Source organism: Bicyclus anynana, chromosome 6 (assembly GCF_947172395.1).
Source record: "Bicyclus anynana chromosome 6, ilBicAnyn1.1, whole genome shotgun sequence".
In the NCBI taxonomy this organism is placed as follows: Eukaryota; Metazoa; Arthropoda; class Insecta; order Lepidoptera; family Nymphalidae; genus Bicyclus; species Bicyclus anynana.
Window position 1 is genome coordinate 9,075,787 of NC_069088.1, and position 19,745 is coordinate 9,095,531.

Below are 19,745 nucleotides of genomic sequence, written 5' to 3' on the forward strand. Positions count from 1 at the left end.
TCAAATGATGATTTACCTTGTGAGCAATCGTCGCCAGTGTACAGTGGGTCACACACACATCTTCCAGCATCCAAGTCATAGACACCTCGTTGGGAACAAGCTGGCAAGCACCGTTGTACTCGTGCGTCGCGTTCCGTACACGCAGCACCTCGCCAACCAGCGCGACATACGCAACGACCGCGGACGCAAGAACCGTGGTTGCCACATGTAGGGTCTAGGCAGTCCTCTGTGTTATAATAAAAAAAAGTTTACACTAAATACTTGCTAAGTTATTTTAGATCCCGTGTAGTTGTGGGGAGAACTGAACAACTGCCCTTGGCAGCATACAAAAGGAGGCGGCGGCAAGTGTCACGATTTTGTCAATGTCACGAATAAAAAAGTTGGATAATCCTGTGCACGCCTCACAAATATTCATTAAACAAAATGTAGCAAATAAATATTCCTCTTCAAAGCCTGCAGTAATGTTCTTCTATAGATTTGCCCTCTTTTCGAAACAGTGGTAGTTTATTTTGCTATTCAATAAGTTGTACGCTATATATCAGGACTGTTAAATAAAATATACAATATAACGCTACGCCACTGTACAATATAAATGTTTAACTCACCTTCATCGCATTTTGCTCCCTTCCAACCAGGCTTGCAATGACAGAGCCCGGCTACACATTGTCCTCGACCAGAGCAATCAGCAGGTTCACAATCGTGAGCTGGTATATCACATTCAGCTCCTTTCCAACCTTCTGAACAGTGACATATACCACCTGCGTAAGCGCCGTGGGCTGAGCAAAGAACTGGGCATACGCCTGAAAGTACAAGAAGTATTATAGAGTAAAATAAATTGAGTAAATATTATGTTAATAAATTTAATATATGTCATGTATTTCAATGGATCAAATATCGTAGAACTTACTTTTTGAACAATCATGTCCTTCAAATCCATCCATACAGTCACATTTTCCGAGATAACAAGATCCGTGCCCAGAACAATCATCAGGACAAGAGTTTGTGACTCCTTCTGCCTCAGATACAATCATTTCAACGTGATGCGGCTGAAGTTCGTCGTTATATATCGATATAAACCATCTTCCCGTGTCAAGGTATTGTAGTATACTGACATTTACCCTCATATCTGTAGATCGCTTGCTTATCGTGTGGTTCCATCTTTGATATGGACTAAGCGTGCTCAATAATGCGTTCCAGTCATCCAAAGTGGGATCATAGGCATCGTGTCTGTGCGGACTTCTTCTTCTCCGAAGTCGGTGATCAACTCTACCACCTCGAATAAATTCAACGAAATCATATTGAGTAACACTCGGCGCTACGTTTCTTCTCCCGTAAACGGCGAAGTTGGCACCCCAGGGTACGGTGAAATTAAGACTAACGAAAGCAGGTTGTTTGTTCCGAAACTCGGAACTCCAGAATTGATAAGCCGATATTGTGGCACTGTGAAGTTCATCAAAGTCTCTAACTTCTAGAGCTGGAGACCAAGGTGGTGGCGCTGCTTGTTGTGCTTGTTGAGGTATTACTGCTGACTCTATTGCCGCTTCCGCAGTCGTAGACCATCCTAATGAAGATGTTGATATAGATTCTGGAAACAAAAATCAAATTATGCAAAGAAAAATATTACGATACATCTATAATATTTAAAAACATATAAATAACATACCATCTGATGGTGACGATGTTGATAGAGCATCTCTTATTCCGTGTGAATGAGTGACTGCTTTTACATCTTGTACCAGAATACAATTTGAATTGTCTATATTACTTTTAATTGACGATAAAGCTGAAACAAAGAAAAATTATTATTTACATTTTACATCAGTTTTACACGTTACTAACAAAATAATAATAAGGTAAACTTCAATGCAGTAATTAATATAAAAGTTCTATGTAACATATTCGAGTTAGAGGAGTTGCCTCCCGAAACGGTAGTAAAGTTATTACGAAAAGACAAACTTAACATTCCGAAACTGCGTGTAAACAACGTCTACTGGAAATAAATGATTTGATTCATTATCTAACAGATCAATAACATCTTGAAGTCAAACTTGAGAGCATTGATTTTGTTATAAGCGACATTACGAAATGCGACACAAAGAGAAATGTCGCTCAAGAATGTGACGTTCGAGAGATGCATCTATGAGCAGGGCAAGTGTCGTGACGTCCCGTTGAGTTTTAATTAACCAGAGCACGGCTGAGGCGCATTTCGGAGCAGTGTGACGGAGCAATTGGTTCCGGTGTATCGGTCCGCTTGCCTTGTGAGCACGTAGGTGGCTCGGTTACACTGAACCATTTCTTGTTCCTGTTGTCATTATATTACATTCATTAAAGACCAGAAGCCGTGGTAAGCAATTTAATAAGAGAATTCCTTTACGCTTCAAAAATATGGGGACCGACTTTCCTAGCACGTAACTACGTAACTTTTTTATTTATGAACTCGAATGAACAACTCGTAGACGAATTAAAAATTTTGATATTATTTTTGTTAAACATATCTTTATCTTTTTCAAATAATTTTTACATATTTGTTTCAATATGACTAATATTCCCATTCTCCTCCAATTCAAGTCGAAAAAAAAGAATTTTCAAAATCGGTCCATAATTGACGGAATTATCGCTGGACATACATAAAAAAAAAAAAAAAAAAAACATACATACAGCCGAACGTAGAACCTCCTCCTTTTTGGAAGTCGGTTAAAAATACTATGTTAGGAGTGGGTAACACAATAATCCAGCATTATTGTGGGCGGTCGAACCACAACATCTCGGTGATGAGATGAGATGAGAGAAAAAGAAGCTTTTTAATCTAGTTTAATTTTAATAAGTCATTAATAAGTCGATGTGCAATTGTTTCAACGGAAACAAAACGATGTATCGTATATTAAAGGGAATTGATTGTGTACATTTATTAGTTTTATACGAAGTCTGCATGCGACCGGGATTTGATGCCCCATTAAAGATGCAATGTTTGTTTTGCTTGTGAGTGTGTGCGCAGGCCAGTATCTGGTTACAGCCACCGCCTTAAATAAAAGCCATATGTCAATCCTCATACGATTTAATTGACGCAACGGCGAGGCGGAATCAGACTAATTGCCTAACATTTACTTTTGATTATTGGTCTTCAATTTGTTGAAAGATATAGAAAATAAATGGCCGGAAGCCGTAACAATTTATAGAATTAACGGTATACGTAGCAGAATTTGTTTGAGATAGGAAATTAGGGTCAAGTTTCAGTTATCGATTAAAATAAACAAAAGAGTGGGCGTTGTTAAGTTGGTAAGATTATAATAACTTGTATTTACCGTTGCTTCTTAAATATGCCTGTCGAATTTCTAGGCGTAAATTTCACTAATTTATATAAATAAAACTCAGTATTACTTGGTTATCTACTAATTCCGTGTAAGTATAAAATGAACAAAGTTTTCTAGCTTTAATTACTATAAAAATTGTATTATTGTAGCTATAATTGTATCACATAATCCAAGTTGTTGTCGGAATAATTAAGTTATCATCGTCCCCTGACAGACCATTTATCTCAAAGATTCAGCGGGAGATAAGAATCTCAGTGCGTTGACGCCATTTGGTTATTTGGGTTTCAAATTGGACAATTTACTTCCACTGCATTGAGGGACAGAGAATACTTAACGACAATAAGTTTTATCGTCCCTAGGATCTGTGGGTAAATCGGTAATTTATATTCATGGTAAGTCATATTGATTTTTAAACACAGAGCTGCTGAATCGAGATAAGCGATCATGCATACGGGGAAAATGAAAACAATGTATGCATATATCGTTGTTTCATTTTTAGTAAACCAATAACAAGTCATAAATCATTGCAAATAATACAATTATTATTTCAGTCTGGAGACATTGCAGATGAAATATATAGTTGTGGCTTTAAATAAAAGCCAATAAACAACATCGAGCAACACATAAAACGGCACAGATGACGTAATTTCCGCCCACAAAAATGATATATTGCAATGTTGTAAGTTGCGCCTTTCCCGATGATCCCTCGTAAAATCTATAAATTTTTGCCATAGAACTGCTCTGAGGAAATGGAGGGTCGTTGAATACGTCTGCGCGATGCACGGGACGATTGTGTGCAGATGGACGATGTTTGCTATCTGTACTATTTTCGAGTTAATACAATTTATTGTAATACGATTCAGCATAGATTGCATCGAGCGATGGGGGAGCGAACTCGTTTGATAGAGTCCCGAGGGATACGGACCCGCCGTCGCTCTGACTTGGTATTAGTCACGTGATAAATCTTCCGCCTCGTGTGCGTCAATCTGTCTCTCTCGGTTATATGAGTAACATCATATCAGCGTCCCTCTCTCGTGTAAATATGATCCACATTCACGGAGGGTCGAGGTCTTGTTTGCCCTATTTTAAGAAGTGTGGACAAGAACAAATCTATCTCCGCCGAGTGTAAACTTAATAGAGAATATCACAAAAAATATGACGAGAATTTTGAAAATACAAAAGATACGAATTTGTGTAATGTGTAAACTGGTTAAATGAGACCTTGTCGAGAAGTATCTACCTTTTATAGAAACTTAACATGGGAGTTCAGTGCATTTTCATTTCAATCTCATTAAAGCAATAGTGAAAAAGGAGTATTGTCTATTTTGCAATTCGATATATCTATAAATCATAATAAAGTAATAAATACCTTATAATATGTAATAACATTTTAATTTGTTTTATTTAATCGTATAAATTAAAGTGTAGATAATAATATTATAGAAAGAACAATAAAATTAACGAATGATAAAATTTACATACAAGTTTTTACGATCACACATTCCAAACCGGTATTTTAGATGAGTCAATATGGATTAGCAAAAAAGCCTTTTTAGAAAAATAAAATGTTTCGAACTCGTGTTCCCATGCGTCTTTATTAGATAACGGTATTGAATTCTTTACATAATGTTGTTATTACATTAAAATATTGTAACCCGTTTGAGTTATTTGTATACCTCAGATATATCAAAATTTTGCTTCTATCCATAAATTGTTGCGGTGACAACAATGATAAAAATATTAGATACTCAGGGTGAAGAACTGTTGAAATTAAGGTCGCAAAACTGCTATTAATACCTAATAATCTGATCTGTTTATTAATTACAAATAAATCATCGAGATTTTGGTATAAATTCGTAAAAAATGTCTATTTATAAGGCACGTTTACTTGGAAATTCGCAGTCAATTAATTTCATTTATTTCAATTAGGCTTAGTTTACAAGCACTTTTGTAAAGTTATGTCATGATTTAATGGTGGTAATTAAAGCCGAAAACTTAAAATTAAAGTTACGAGGGTTCCAAAAGCGCCAAGGTATTTTTTTTGTTTTCCATCCATTTTACAAATTTACGTATCTAGAACTAAGTACACAGTCGTATAGTGCAGTTCAACATCAAGCCATCATCTTAATCTATATAATCCTTAATACTATAATAAGACTTTCCTATAAGCTTGCGTTTATTTGCGACTTTGAACTTTTTGAGAGACATGCTAGTAGTTTAAAAATATTTAGGTAATTCCTGCCATGTGTCGCGTTGTATCACATGGTATCGAATGCATCGTAGATTACTGTAGCGTTTAGTTACATTTATAGGGAGAGTTTAAATAAAAACTTGGGGTCCACGAAATTTCAATTACATTAAAAAGTTGACGTGGCTATATTCGTGCCCATTCATCGCGCTGGACGTAATGAAGGGTGCAACAGATGGTTCACATTTTTTCATTACACCGGCAGAACTACTGTACACCAGTAGATTTATGTCGGATTAAAGTACAGAACGCTTTTTATTCGCTACATATCCGGAACGTCGGGAGGCGTGTTCGACAAATATTTTTATTGTGTTTCTGGAACCAAATGATTGTACCAACGCCGAGGAAAGATTTATGAATAGATTTTAATGAGACTTTATGTCAACTCGCGCGTGACGCTGTTTTGGTTGGTATGGTTGTAATATTGGCACAAATGATTTGTAAATTGAACTAACGGCTTTATATATTTATAACCGAGAAATATTTTATGTAAGTCGGTACTTAAAGTGTACAGTACATAAATAGGCACAACAGATTTGTTAGTGAAATGTTTCACACGAGTAGTTCGAAGAAAGGTCCCTTTTTTAGCGGAAAGTTAACGCTCGATTGGAACCTCCCTTGATGTTAAGACGACTCACCAAAAAATGGTAGTGTTAACAGCTGTTTATAATTGCTGCAACTAGAAAACCATATTCTTATAGGCCGTTTCAGGAACAGTGAGAACTAGCCACTATCAAATAGACCTATAGAGTATCTGAGTGTTTAGAAAAAAAAGACACGAAACTAGAATGTTATAAAATCTTTGATCCTATAAATTGTTAGTGAAATTATTTTAAAACAATTTCTTATGTCTTATGTCTTTATGATGATCAGAGTATTGATTAATTTGTTGTTGATAAGGATAAACGATTCTCAGTGAAGAAGGAGTAGATACGCCTTTACCAGACGATGGGATGTGGTTTTTTAACAGGCGTGTGCTTGATAGTTTATAGCTCCAATAAAAACAACATGAAAAGAAACACGGCTTAGTATAATTTCTATTTTGAAAATTAACAAACCTATACTAGTCAGGGAAGCGGGAACGTTAATTAACATAAATTAAGTAGTTTATGAAAGTTAGCTCGTAAAATGAAATTGCTTCTTTTCTTTTCCCCACTATAAAGTTTCTATCGACAAACTAAAAAAGAACTCTAAGAATGGTTACACAGTAAAGTATAATAGGAAAATTCTAATAATAGTTTCATTGACGTCAATATAACTATTGTAATGGAAAAAGTACATTAGTTATTTACTATTTTAGTTTTATAACATGACCAAGTATAAAAGTAGGAGTAGAAAGCTTTCAGTAGTTATAATTCAATACGGATCATAATAGGATCACTCGTGAGCTAAGATATTTTTAAAGTTGCAACTATGAGTGCTTGCAAGTTATCTGTTAATTCGAGAACTTCCAAAAATTAGATGGAGTATATTTTTTCCTAATTTAATTTTTTCTTTCCATTAAATTTAATTAAAATGTATTACCCAATTAATTTTCTAAATCTAGACCGATCGCAGTCCAGTCAAAAGTGAAAAGATAAAGAAAAAGCCCCTGAGTTGATTTTGGGGAGTTTTCTGTGTAACAGAAATTATCAGGAATAAACTGCTATCTATCTGAATATTGTTTAAGATTTTTTGTGAAAGTGATGATTTATGCCTCAAGATGATGCGCATAGTCAACCGTATTGTACAAGACAATGCTATAAACCATTGACGATGATTTTCCACAAAACATAAGCTGAAAGATTCCATAACTATAGTATAATAAACGAAACTAAAGTCTGAAGGTAAAGCTTAGCTGCCTACGAGTTAGCCTACTATATTTTAGACGCGTTAAACTGAAGAAGGCAATGAAGTCACAAAATAATAAATGTAAATACTTATAAGAAACGGTAGCTACAAATATTGAAATCGAAATATACTTATCTGTAATCTATGATCTATTCGTTAAAGAAGCAGATCTTGTTTGGAGAATATCTCTGATAAATCTAAGTATGGTGATTTGAAGGTGTATAAGTCTTTCAATTAAAAATACTCGTAGCGTTTTAAAGTAGGGCCGGTGCCGCCACATCAATATGCGACACGGCTTATCTTCTGTCCCCACAATTTAATGCATATCTAAATGAAAGATCCGATACGATAAGATCCATTCATTTTAAAACACTCTACATTCAGCCGGTTCATTACACTGCTTTTAAGGAACGAGGGAAATGGAAGTTTTATTTCACTACCAGACCAATCTCAGACCTCTCTAAGCGTCCATAAATACACATTACTGTGAAGTAGAATAGTAATGAAGAATATGTTACTTCGAAGATTTCTAGAAGTTGCTGAGTTAAAAAAATGTCTCCGGAAATCTTAACTTCAACCTACTCTCTTTTGATAGGTAAGCAGGTAGGTACTACAAACAAGTTGTAATTTGGTACATGAAAAGTAAGAGAATAAAAAATTAGGTAACTATACATGTACCTGAGAATGAAACACATGAGGTATATAATTACCAGATTAGCTTCTTAAGAAATATAGAAAGTGACGTATTGAGTCAAGTCCACTTAAAGTGTTACACATGGATTTTACTTTGAAAACTGGCAAGTGCGTTGCTATTAAAATTTGATGAGAAATGGCTTCTGGAAACCATATTCTTTATACATACAATACAATACAATACATGAATATCATATGAATGAACAACATGAATAACATTTTGTATAGTAAACAAAGCCTTTTAGTTTCCTACTGATAGAATAGCAGAGTTAAGACTTTTTGAACTTTAAATCTCTGGTAATACTGCAATGACAAGATTTTAAATGTTTTATACATATTCCGAAAAAAAAAACTGAAGTAGCAGTAATTGCAGCAATAGGTACCAGTATTTAAACTATTCATGGAAATTATGTTAGTTACACTGTCGAAGTCTGGGACAATTCAAATAGCGTGTTTCGGGGACATAATTTTGTGATTGCAAATGGTTCACCAGAAACTATGGGTCAACTTACATCGAAATATGTTTGTTAATGGTACTCTATTAGAGGAATGTGTAATATGTGGGTCAAACTGAACAATCGTATACTTGAAAGTTACTTAAAATCAATAGCTCGTAGCTAACTATTGAAATATGAATAGCTACTAGCTAATATGAATACGGTTGGTTGATTGGGTTTCAAATTTCAATACTGTTCTAATAACATACTTAATTAACCCTCTGCTTCTGAAATTTTGCTTATTGACCTTTGTCAAAAGAGTTTATTTTTTAATAGTCTGCCATTTGACAAGAACAAACAACTTTAAAAATTACAATTTCGTATCAGAGTATAGTGATTGCTAAACAAACACATTTAAATTATAAAGGCGATATAAACTGTTTATAGACATATAGTTAACATTTTTATAGCGGTGTATATGTTACCGTTAAATTGTAAAATACTTAAGTTTATAATCTCATTGGTGATATTACAATTTGCCGTCATATTGTGAACTGAAAATACTGATTACAATTTAACGTGTTATTTTTCGGTATATTATAATCTATCGGAAGTGAATTGGAAATTAAATAGATTTAATTTTCATGTCCACGTGCTAAATCAATGTTAATGAATTAGTCATAAATTGAATCTTGAAGAAATTAATTCCAAAAATATTATGAAAATTTTAAGGGCTGAAGAGCTAAATAGTAAATTAGTATATGAACACACATATACTTTTACTTACTATCTTATATTAAAGATTGCTCTTTCGTGGGTCATAAAATCAAAAGGAAATTTCTGTTTCTTAAAGAAAACACTAACGATTAGAAAGACTGTAAATTATCACATTATATGTGTATTGTGTCGTTCTATAACACACAGCCAGTGTGCTATACGTATACCGAGATGTAGCACAATAGAAACGAGAAATAAAAATGAAATATAGCATGGCATTATAGGGCGATTTCGACGTAAATGGCGTGCTGCAGCCAGAGACATATTTGTTTCTGGGTACGTTATGTAATTTGCGTGTAAAGAACCACTATGTTCATAGTAATTTTAATATGCATAGTTAAAAATCCTAAGAATAGATAAAAAATATTATGAATTCTGTTAAATGTTTGAATTTGGAATTAGTGTTCATTTAAGAAAATTCTAAGACACGAGCTGGGAGTTGAGAAACTTTCTGTTGAAAACCACAGCTTTACTTACCAACTGCGCTTAGGTTTTTCTCAAAAAAAATAATGATATTTTTTTTTATTGAATGACAAGTTAGTCCTCAACTGCTATCTCACCTGATGCTAAGTGACGATGGAGTCTAAGACTAAAGAGGTACAATATTATTCCCATATCACTGACAGTTTCTACGCGGCGTAGTATCGTGACGTTAAATCGCTTGGCCGTAAGTTTTTGCCGGTAGGTAGGTAACCAGCCTAGGCCGATGTTCCACATATACTTAGACATATTATATACACAATTATTCGCTCACTTTAATATACTCATATTAAAGTGGGCAGATAATTGTGCCTCTTAGTATATTTAGTAGAAATAAACACAATGAAGTAAAATTACTATTTAATAACACGAGCGGTTTCTACGGATTCCCTGTTCTATACGATTGCAATCTTATACCAAAATAGAGTAGACTGGCGAGTATTTTCTTCGAATGAATTTATTTCCAATATCGTATGGTAACAAAAATTACATCGCGGGGTGCGCTCGGCGCATGCGTCATGACACAGCCCCGAGGTACAAAAAATAAATAACTAGAGCTCTTTGATGTCGAACACTTTTTACAAGAAAACATTTTATATAGTTCTTCTTTGTCGATAATTTTAAAATTCACTTTATTATTATAATGTCTTGAGTTCTTTGGACAGACTTTGAATCTGACAATTTATTTTTCTATTTGCTTATTTAATCGCTTCTTTTATTCATCATTATCAACCCGTATTCGGCTCATTGCTGAGCTCGAGTCTCAGAATGAGAAGGGCCAGTCCACTACGCTGGCCAATGTGGATTGGCAGTCTTCACACACGCAGAGAATTAAGAAAACTCTCTGGTATGCAGGTTTACTCACGTGTTTTTCCATGACCGTTTGAGACACGTGATATGTATTTCTTAAATGCAACTGAAATGATGGAGGTGCATGCCCCGAATCGGATTCGAACTCACACTCTCCGGAATCGTAGACAGAGATCATATCCAATGGGCTATCACGGCTCTTATATGTTTTTTATTAGACAACGTCAATATCAAGCCTCAATAGCTCAACGGCACACAGGCCAAGATAGGCTAAACACAGAGAGGTCAAGCATTCGATCTCCGCCAGTTGGACTACTGTCGTACTAACAGTCTTTCTGACGAATTCAATGGGAATGGGGAAGTTGGTCAAATAAATACGGCAAATACTCTTTTAAAAAAAAAAACGACCTGCGGTGCTTTTGCGGACTACACGATCATATTGGTTAATACATGACTGGACACATTCATAATATGGACTTTAACATAACAAATTGAAACCCAGATAGAATATTTTAAAATTTACAATTTTTAATCACATTATAAGTATTTTCCTACATACATTTTGGCATTCATTTTGCAATCTATACTAATATTATAAAGCGGAAGAGTTTGTTTGTTTGTTTGATTGAACGCGCTAACCTCAGGAACTAGGTCTGATTTGAAAAATACTTTCAGTAATAGATAGCCCATTTATCGAGGAAGGCTATATTATATTTTCAAAAAAAATAAGGATTCTTGCTGAAATTCCAATAATGTAACCCAAGGTGTACAAAAGTTTTGTTTACTTAGATTTAGCTGAAATTTGGAATAGAAATAGATTTTACTCTGGATTAACACATAGGCTACTTTTCATCTCGGAAAAATCCATGGTTTTCGTGGGATTTGTGAAAAACTAAATTTCACGCGGACGAAGTCGCGGGCGTCCGCTAGTCATGGATAAATGGATAAAACAGATAGAAAATTAAAATCTTTCATCATGTTAATTTAAAAATAAAAGGAAACGACTAAGTTGTCATAGTAACTTTAGAGCAGTGTGGCTGTGCCAATGCGTGATCTGTAAGTAGGTTAAATGCAGTTATCTTTTGGTTGGTCGTGTATACTTTGATGCTATTTTTGCGATCTCTTAAATGTGTCTGCGGTAGAGTTTTATTTCAACGGCTTTTGGACGAGCGATTCAATTGGGTTTAAGAAATGGCAGTGAGTGATGGAACTACATCAAACGGCTGTCTTAGATTAGTAGTAGAGAATAGTCTTTCCGATACTGAATACCTTTATTTTTTAAATCGGTTTGGTCAGTTAGTGATTTAATGTAAGTATGGAAGTATGGATTAATGTTGCAAAGACAACCATAAAAACCACATACCTACGTTTGTCGTTGGTATCCACAGATGTTAAAAATGTATTCGTACTTTATTATATTGTATGCTTTTCAATATAGTACCTATTTAAAAAGTTTTAATAAGAACTTTGAAATAGCTTGCAGTCTTTGTTTGAAAACCTATTTGTTCTCTATGCTTAAGAAATGGTAATGATTTTAATAAAAAATGTGTATGCAATACATTACCGAAAATTCAGTACATACAAGAATTTACTTAATTACCTATTGCTAGTAAGGCCAAACCTATGATAATCGTAATTTTGGGGCGTTAAAATTGGCTGATAGCAATAATGTGTACGAAACTAATCGCAGGGCTTTCAAGACGAGAACAAACAAGCTTTAGATGACCTTACTGTGAGCCTTTATAACAAAAATACAAAAGCTTTAGGCGATGTTACCATGTAACAGTATAGTGGGACGTGAGTTTCAAATTACAAAAATATTTTTTTTATAAATTGTTACAGGTCCTTTTGGGGATGAGCCGAGATTGCGATTGGCTGATATACGAGTAGTAAAATTATACGGGACGCGGAGGTAGATAATTTATAACCTCGCTAACACAGAAGCGGGGGCCCGAGGCACGCACCGCGTTGCCTCAGGTTAGTCGCATCATTTATATTTTTCTGATGTTTGTTTATTTTTTTTATGGCCCTCTCTGTGAATGCCAGTTGCGAGTTCCAAACAAAGAATGATGAAAGCCGAACTGTCGATGTCTGTTTTCGTTGCATACGATGTTTGATAAATTCATTTGCATACAAAAATGTTGTTTGAATTCATTTTTTTGGCGTCATTTCACATTGGCATTGATGTTTATTGAAGAATTATAATATGTTTTTTACTAGAAATAAAGTATATTCTGGTCTATGAAGATTATTAAACAGTATTTTAGAAAAACGAACATTTTCTTTTGAAAAATGCAACCATACCATCAGTATTTTCATAAGACGTTGTCACGTTCAATTATCGTCAGAAAACCGACTTTACAGACAACCGATTTTTTTTTTGATTATAATTAGAAGAATTTTATCATAAATAAAAAGTAAATTTAATGACAAAGCTTGATGGCTATCTAGGCTATATCTTTAGATAAGCAGAAATAATAATAAATTTGAAAAGAGCAACTGATAAGTTACTTGCCGGTTCTATTCAGTAAAATTTGCCTTCCAAATCGTTGGTATAATCGTTATAAACAGACAAACTTGACGTTTCAAAAGTTAGTTAACTAAGCTTACTTTAAAAGAATGAATTGTTTTTCAGTTATATTATGCCATATCCATTCAGTCATTCATCCAAATCTACTTTGTTATGATATATTATATCGTATATGGTGTGTTGTTCCTTTACCCGTCAGTATAAATAAAAATAAAGGTACAAACATGGAAGTATTACTCGAAGGCGACACATTATGTAATCCGGCTCTCCTTTTGGATAAATTTCCAATCAGAAAAGATTAAATCTGTCCCTTATTGGAGGAAATCCACCGCCGTGGGCTACGCTCGGCTTTAAATGAAAGTACAACTGGATGTAGGATTTTAATCAATATGAGTTTCTGTGGTTACGTATGTACTCCTATGTATCTAGACATGTAAGGAAAAGGAAATGAGATTTATTTACGTTTACATACTTATATGAACTGCCTTTTAAATAAACTCAAGACTTTATTTATTTTAACATCTACCGTAAAAATATATTTATTTAATTTTATATTTTTGATAAATAAGATTTATGTTTTTAATTGAAAAATATATAGAAACAGTATTTAACCAATCATATTAGTTTTAAAATAACAAAACATATGTAACTTTTCAGTTACCTACGTAGAAGTACTGAATCTCTTGCTTGATTTCTCTTTCACATTAAATTTGTTTTAACCTAGGAAAAGCCCTATAAAGGTGATTCATTTGTATTGAATTGATAAGCATTTAAAATGACCATTTGTAACTACAGTATATATAAGGTATTGAGCTCTATAGACTCCAAATTACGTGTCGGTAAAGAAAAGTTCGTTACAGTGGAAATGTTGCCAACGCGCTTCTGGGTGAAGAGGCTCTTACAAAATTTAGTTTAATTGTCACTTACGACCCTACCAGCTTCATTAATAATAACATTCAATTGTTTGATGACGTTGTTTGCACACTGTTAAAAACGTTTAAAAATAGGGTATAATTTTGAAGTTATTTGAATGCTTTAATTATTGTTTTAGATCAACATTTTGACAAGCTTTTAAGTGAGAAATAACAAACTTTTGTTATTTGAGTTGCGTATAGTATGAGTGTGAGTAAACATGAAAAAGGTTTGTTATGGCTGAGTTAAAAAGTTTTTAAGACACGCGTTTACTCATTTGTATTGTTAATAAAAACAAAAGTGCTATGGTACCATTGATCTGGATGTTGTATATTATTATTTTTATTGAATATTTTGTTATATTTTTAAAGAGACAAGAAAAAACAAACGAGGAACGAAGCTCTCGTCTGTTTTTTTTTGCGAAATTTTAAGCGAAGCAGTTTTTTAAGGTTAGACGAGGAAAAATATCATCCTCAGATTAGTTTCCAAAATGATTTTATACATTTATAAACAATTTTTTTTTGTATATGTAGCAACATTTTATGAAGAGGTAAAGTGGGTATTGTAGGCAGTAATCTCTGGATGTTATGAACAGATTTTGAAAATTCTTTTACACTAGAAGCCACGTTAATTGCGAGTGTCATATTTTATCCCCTTATTCTCAAGGGAACGGGAATTACGCGGGTGAAACGGGTCTTCGGCTTGTACACCAAGTAGTAAACACTAAAACGCGCTGTAAGGCTTTCAGAACGCTATAGTAACCATATAAGGGCACATAGAGTTAACCAACAAGTAATTTGAACACGAACAAACTTCTGATTGATTTGAAAGCTTATCCTGGCAAGTTTCGTGTGCTAGTTGCTCTTGCGCTACGGAAAAGTTCAGTAGGTACGAGTAGTGTCCGAAACTGAATGCACTCACAATATTAGTACATTCTAACAAATTGCTTTTTGATGAAGTTTTTAAACACTACGCTATGCGAATGATATAAATCAAGGGAGCTTGGTAGAATTCCAGGGATTTTTTTTTTATTTTTTTTTATTCTTTACAAGTTGATAGTCTGGCAAGTTCGTTGATAACACTACCATGATATGCGGGCGACGGGGGGAAAGACTGTGCGCGTGTGAAATGGGCGTGCGGGGAAGTGAGGTGCACCAGTTGTGGGTTTTTCATTCATCGCTACACGGCCCGTGCGGACCATTGGGAGTATTACGAACGAAGTTGTCAAGCTATACAATCTCACTTGATGGTAAGTGTTGATGCAATCTAGATGCAAGCGGGGTAACTTGTTAGGAGTAGCGATAAAAATCGACACCCCATTTGGTTTCTACACGACATCGTACCGGAACGTATCAGTCCGGAGACGCCCACTAGATCGTGGGTTAGAAAACCCACGTCCGGGCGACGTTAGATATCGGGAACCTCGTCTTCGCCGGCGAAGACGCTGTTTAGCTTGTGATTGTGTTGCAGGGAAGATCGTCAGGATCGTAAAGGACGTTTTTGGGACATCTCTTTTTAAAGTCCTCAACCACTAGTTGACTGGGATGGCAGCTCTGTCAAAATAGTTTTGAGAGAGCTGTTTCATGTACTTATCTATTGTCGGTAAGTCTAGATCTCTATGGGGATCGTTATTGCGTACAAACCACGGCGCGCCCGTGATTTGGCGCAGAAAACGATTTGTAAGGTTTGTATATACACTATATTAGGTCCGTACCATAAAGTCGGTTAATAATAATGAAAAATTGTGATGTCAGTAACAATCTAAGCTGCATTCCGTGCGAGTTAATAAAAATGCTCTCTAACGAACGTTTCGAGCGTCCCGCTGTGTCTATGAACGATGATATATTAGAAATATAATATTTATGTATTCTACGTTTTGTTCTAACAAACCCATTGACATTGTTTCATGCTGTGTTCAGTTCCGTAATAACATTAAAGTTAAACTTTACTTTTTTTTTTCTTAGTAATTTGTTGAATATGGCTCATGCATTTTATTGTACCTATTGTACATAATAATTGAAGTAGAGTATTTAAATACGAGAATTGATAATATAATTTTATACTATAACTACCTGCCTTAATACTGATTAGAATATTAGGCATTATTCAATTTATACATAAAATTGTACTAAAAACCGTTTTAAAACATAGATCATCAATGAATAAACATAAATTTGACTTATTATGCAAACGGTTGACTATCGGTAGCTAGTATGTTATTATTCACATGACCTTCATAACTTTCAAAATCAATAAATATTTATGTAAACAATAAAAATAATATTTACAAAATTGAGTTGACTAGACATCGAAAAAGTTGCTCAACTCTGAATACGATTGATATTCCCAATTAAAATTCTAAGTTTGTACATTTATTGTACCACAATAAATAATATATTATTGTTATTCTATCCATTATTTTTGTATTAAAGATTGAGTCACTTATTTTAAGGAAGCATTTTCTCATTGTAATTTCAATGGAATGTTTCCGTTTATAATTTTTTTTAAGATACTAAAATTTAATTAAATCAAAATTGTAATTTAATTTATGTACCTATTATAAACTGAGAGCATGTGATATTTAAAAGTTAAAAGTTTGTCGGTTTTTTGAAGAGGTAAAGTTTAGGTATTGTAGGTGGTAATCTTTGGATCTACTAAGCCGATTTAAAAAAGTCTTTTGTCACTATTAGAAAGCCACGTTATTTGTGACTGTCATTGGCTATATTTTATTCTTGTATTCTCAAGGGAACAGGAACTACGCGGGTGAAACCACGGGACGTCGTCTAGTAATCTGTTTATTTATGGATTTCAATACAGTTCCAACTGCTTCCAGCTCTTTAAATAAACAGGTAAATACCTACATCTATTAATTTTGTACAATGCAGTAGGTACATGAATTGTCATGTCCACGCGATATTTCGTGTAGATAAAACCCTAGAACCCATCAGCGCTAAACAAACAAACAGCATGTTTCAACTTACCTATAAAATAGGCGAGCATGGCCGCTAGGATGACGCAGAGGCATATCATAGCTATGGCCAAGCACTTCCACGTACACCGGTGCTGGCACCGTTTGTCGATGTGAAAGCGGGAGGGGGAGTAGACTGGCACGGGGCTGGGCTGGCTGGCACGCAGCGGGAACACTGGCATCACCAGCGGCTGGTTGGCAAGCTGGCAGTGGCCCAGCGTGCCGCCGCCCATGCCGCTCGACATGCCCGTGCCGCCCATCCTGTTGCAAACAAACGTACAATTAATATCGCTATATTATAATTTAAACATTAGAGCAGAGCCTGTCGAACCTCTTTAGAGCGTGGTTGGTCTAAGTTCCATATCTCTTCTCTTTTATGGAGGGAGTACTGTAGTATACTGTTAAAATAGGATAATGGTGAGTTTATTTTTTTAAAACTATAATTTGCATTACCTATCTTTTAAATATGACCAATAAATCCCCCTTCATTCAATAAATACTGTTAAGGAGTAGGTACGACAATAGTCCAACTAACACTGGACCTCTCGATGTTGAGAGTCTGCACTTTTACCGCTCAGCTGTGGAGGATTGTGTGTGTATTAAATTACATATTACATAGTTCTCAAATCTCCGAAATTATTTAAATATTTCTATACTATAAGTATATTTCTATGTGATCATCATCATTGACGAATGAATGGACGTACAATGCTGGACATAGGTTTCTTATAGTACATCTAAACAACACGGTAACAAAGGACCGCATGGAGCCTCTGTATATGATATCTGCCTTTAAATTATATTAACTTAATAAGGCTGATAATATAATTATAATGATCATCTTTAGGAATGTAAAAAGGTTTATTGGATAAATACTCATGTTCTCCTAAGGTGATTAATGGAAGACGTCCACAAATCCGCATCGTACGTATTTTAAAAAATAAAAATCCGTTTGATGCTATGCGTCCGATACGTACGTTGCGGATCAGTGGACGCCTACCATTAGTAGCCCTTTTGTTAAAATATGTATTTAATATTTTTTATCATATTTGATCCAACCTCAAACGTCACAAACAGTTGTCTAATGCCGGAACTGGGAATCCTTCTACCTGTTTGTATGAACCCAAAAGGTTGAACAACTGTTACTGAGCAAATCAATGCCCCGCACCATATGGTAAAAATATATAATGCAATCAAAACGTATCATTATCAGGGGTGCCTACAAAAACTATAATCGGCCGTTTGAAAATGTCCGCCTCAAGAAACCATTAATCAATTAGCCGAAGTTCGCTTTCACGAAGGCCCGGAGCGAAGACATATGGCGTGAAGTCCGATGCGCCTACCAACTGACGCCATTATAATGACCCATAGACAAAAGGATAAGTAAAATATTAAAATAATTGGTACAAGTTTAGCGAAGGAACTTAATTTTAAAGGTTTCATCTTAAGGACGGTCTTAGTCATAATTTTTATTTGTCATGATTGCATAAAGGAATTTTAGAAAAAAACGTAAGGATAGGTAAAAACGATACAAATACAAATACATTTTTGACGGCCTCCGTGGCGCAGTGGTATGCGCGGTGGATTTACAAAACGGAGGTCCTGGGTTCGATTCCCAGCTGGGCAGATTGAGATTTTCTTAATTGGTCCAGGTCTGGCTGGTGGGTGGCTTCGGCCGTGGCTAGTTACCACCCTACCGGCAAAGACTTACCGCCAAGCGATTTAGTGTTCCGGTACGATGTCGTGTAGAAACCGAAAGGAGTGTGGATTTTCAACCTCCTCCTAACAAGTTAGTCCGCTTCCATCTTAGGCTGCATCATCACTTACATTCAGGTGAGATTGTAGTCAAGGGCTAACTTGTCAAGAATAAAAAAAGTGTGTCAGCTCCGACGCACGAATGGAGTTTACTCTTTTCAATAGCAACGCCTGAAAAGTGAAAGGTGCGCAACCGAGGTGCAGCGCTGCGTGCGCGCCCGCCAACAGCGTGCACGTGCGTGCGGACGCGCTAGGCATGTGCACGCTATGGCGGCTACGTACGGTGAAAGGTGCGCAGAATAGGTTGCGCACAAAAAACGTACTTTGTGAAATTGTGAGATTACGTATAGATTATATGGCATTAACAAGCTTCAAAAACTGTTCAGTCTACTGATGTTATGCCGGCCGTTCAACTGTATTCGAAATTGATTTTGTTACGTGAATAGTTATTAGCTTTTTTATAGTTTGTACTCGTAATGGTCGTAGGTGCCATTACTGAGCCGAGCTCATCATTTCCGCGCGTTACCGAAATGAGGCGACCATTATTGTTTTTACGGTCGATAATAATGCGGTAATGCTAAATTACTATATCAAAATATGAAATAGTCTAAGAGCCAGTGGATCCCTGACCTTCGTCATTAAAAAAAAGTTGAAACTTTGTCAGCTTAGGCTCCTACCATAAGTAAGTATGGTATTAGCCAATTATAGAGTTAGGACTTTGGTGGCTTTGGGAGGTAACAGGTTTTAAGGATTCAGAACCTCAACCGTCTAAGTATAAAGTATTTTTTTTTAATAAATTATATTCCCAGTCGCCAGTCACTTAGCTTCGCGGCAACCCTTTGAAAAACACTATTTAATTTGAAACTTCAAGAGTATCTAGCGAAGGGTTGCCATAAAGCGAAAGTGTCTGGTGAATGGGGATAATATTTCTTATATTTTGCCGATAAAATAACATATTCTATACTAATATTACAAATGCGAAAGTAAATCTATC

General features: G+C 35.1%; 1 protein-coding gene across 5 annotated transcripts in view; it reads right to left on the reverse strand.

The window, feature by feature from the left end:
- The window catches only part of LOC112046487 (teneurin-a), an 84,957-nt gene that overhangs the window by 28,892 nt on the left and 36,320 nt on the right, over positions 1 to 19,745 (reverse strand). For all 5 annotated transcript variants that reach the window (XM_052882008.1, XM_052882006.1, XM_052882009.1 and 2 more), the window contains 5 exons: positions 17,010 to 17,257; positions 1,664 to 1,783; positions 908 to 1,585; positions 606 to 800; positions 17 to 226 (listed from right to left, as the gene is read on the reverse strand). In XM_052882008.1, the coding sequence (XP_052737968.1) occupies positions 17 to 226; positions 606 to 800; positions 908 to 1,585; positions 1,664 to 1,783; positions 17,010 to 17,257 (1,451 nt within the window). The remainder of the gene's footprint in view (positions 1 to 16; positions 227 to 605; positions 801 to 907; positions 1,586 to 1,663; positions 1,784 to 17,009; positions 17,258 to 19,745) is intronic.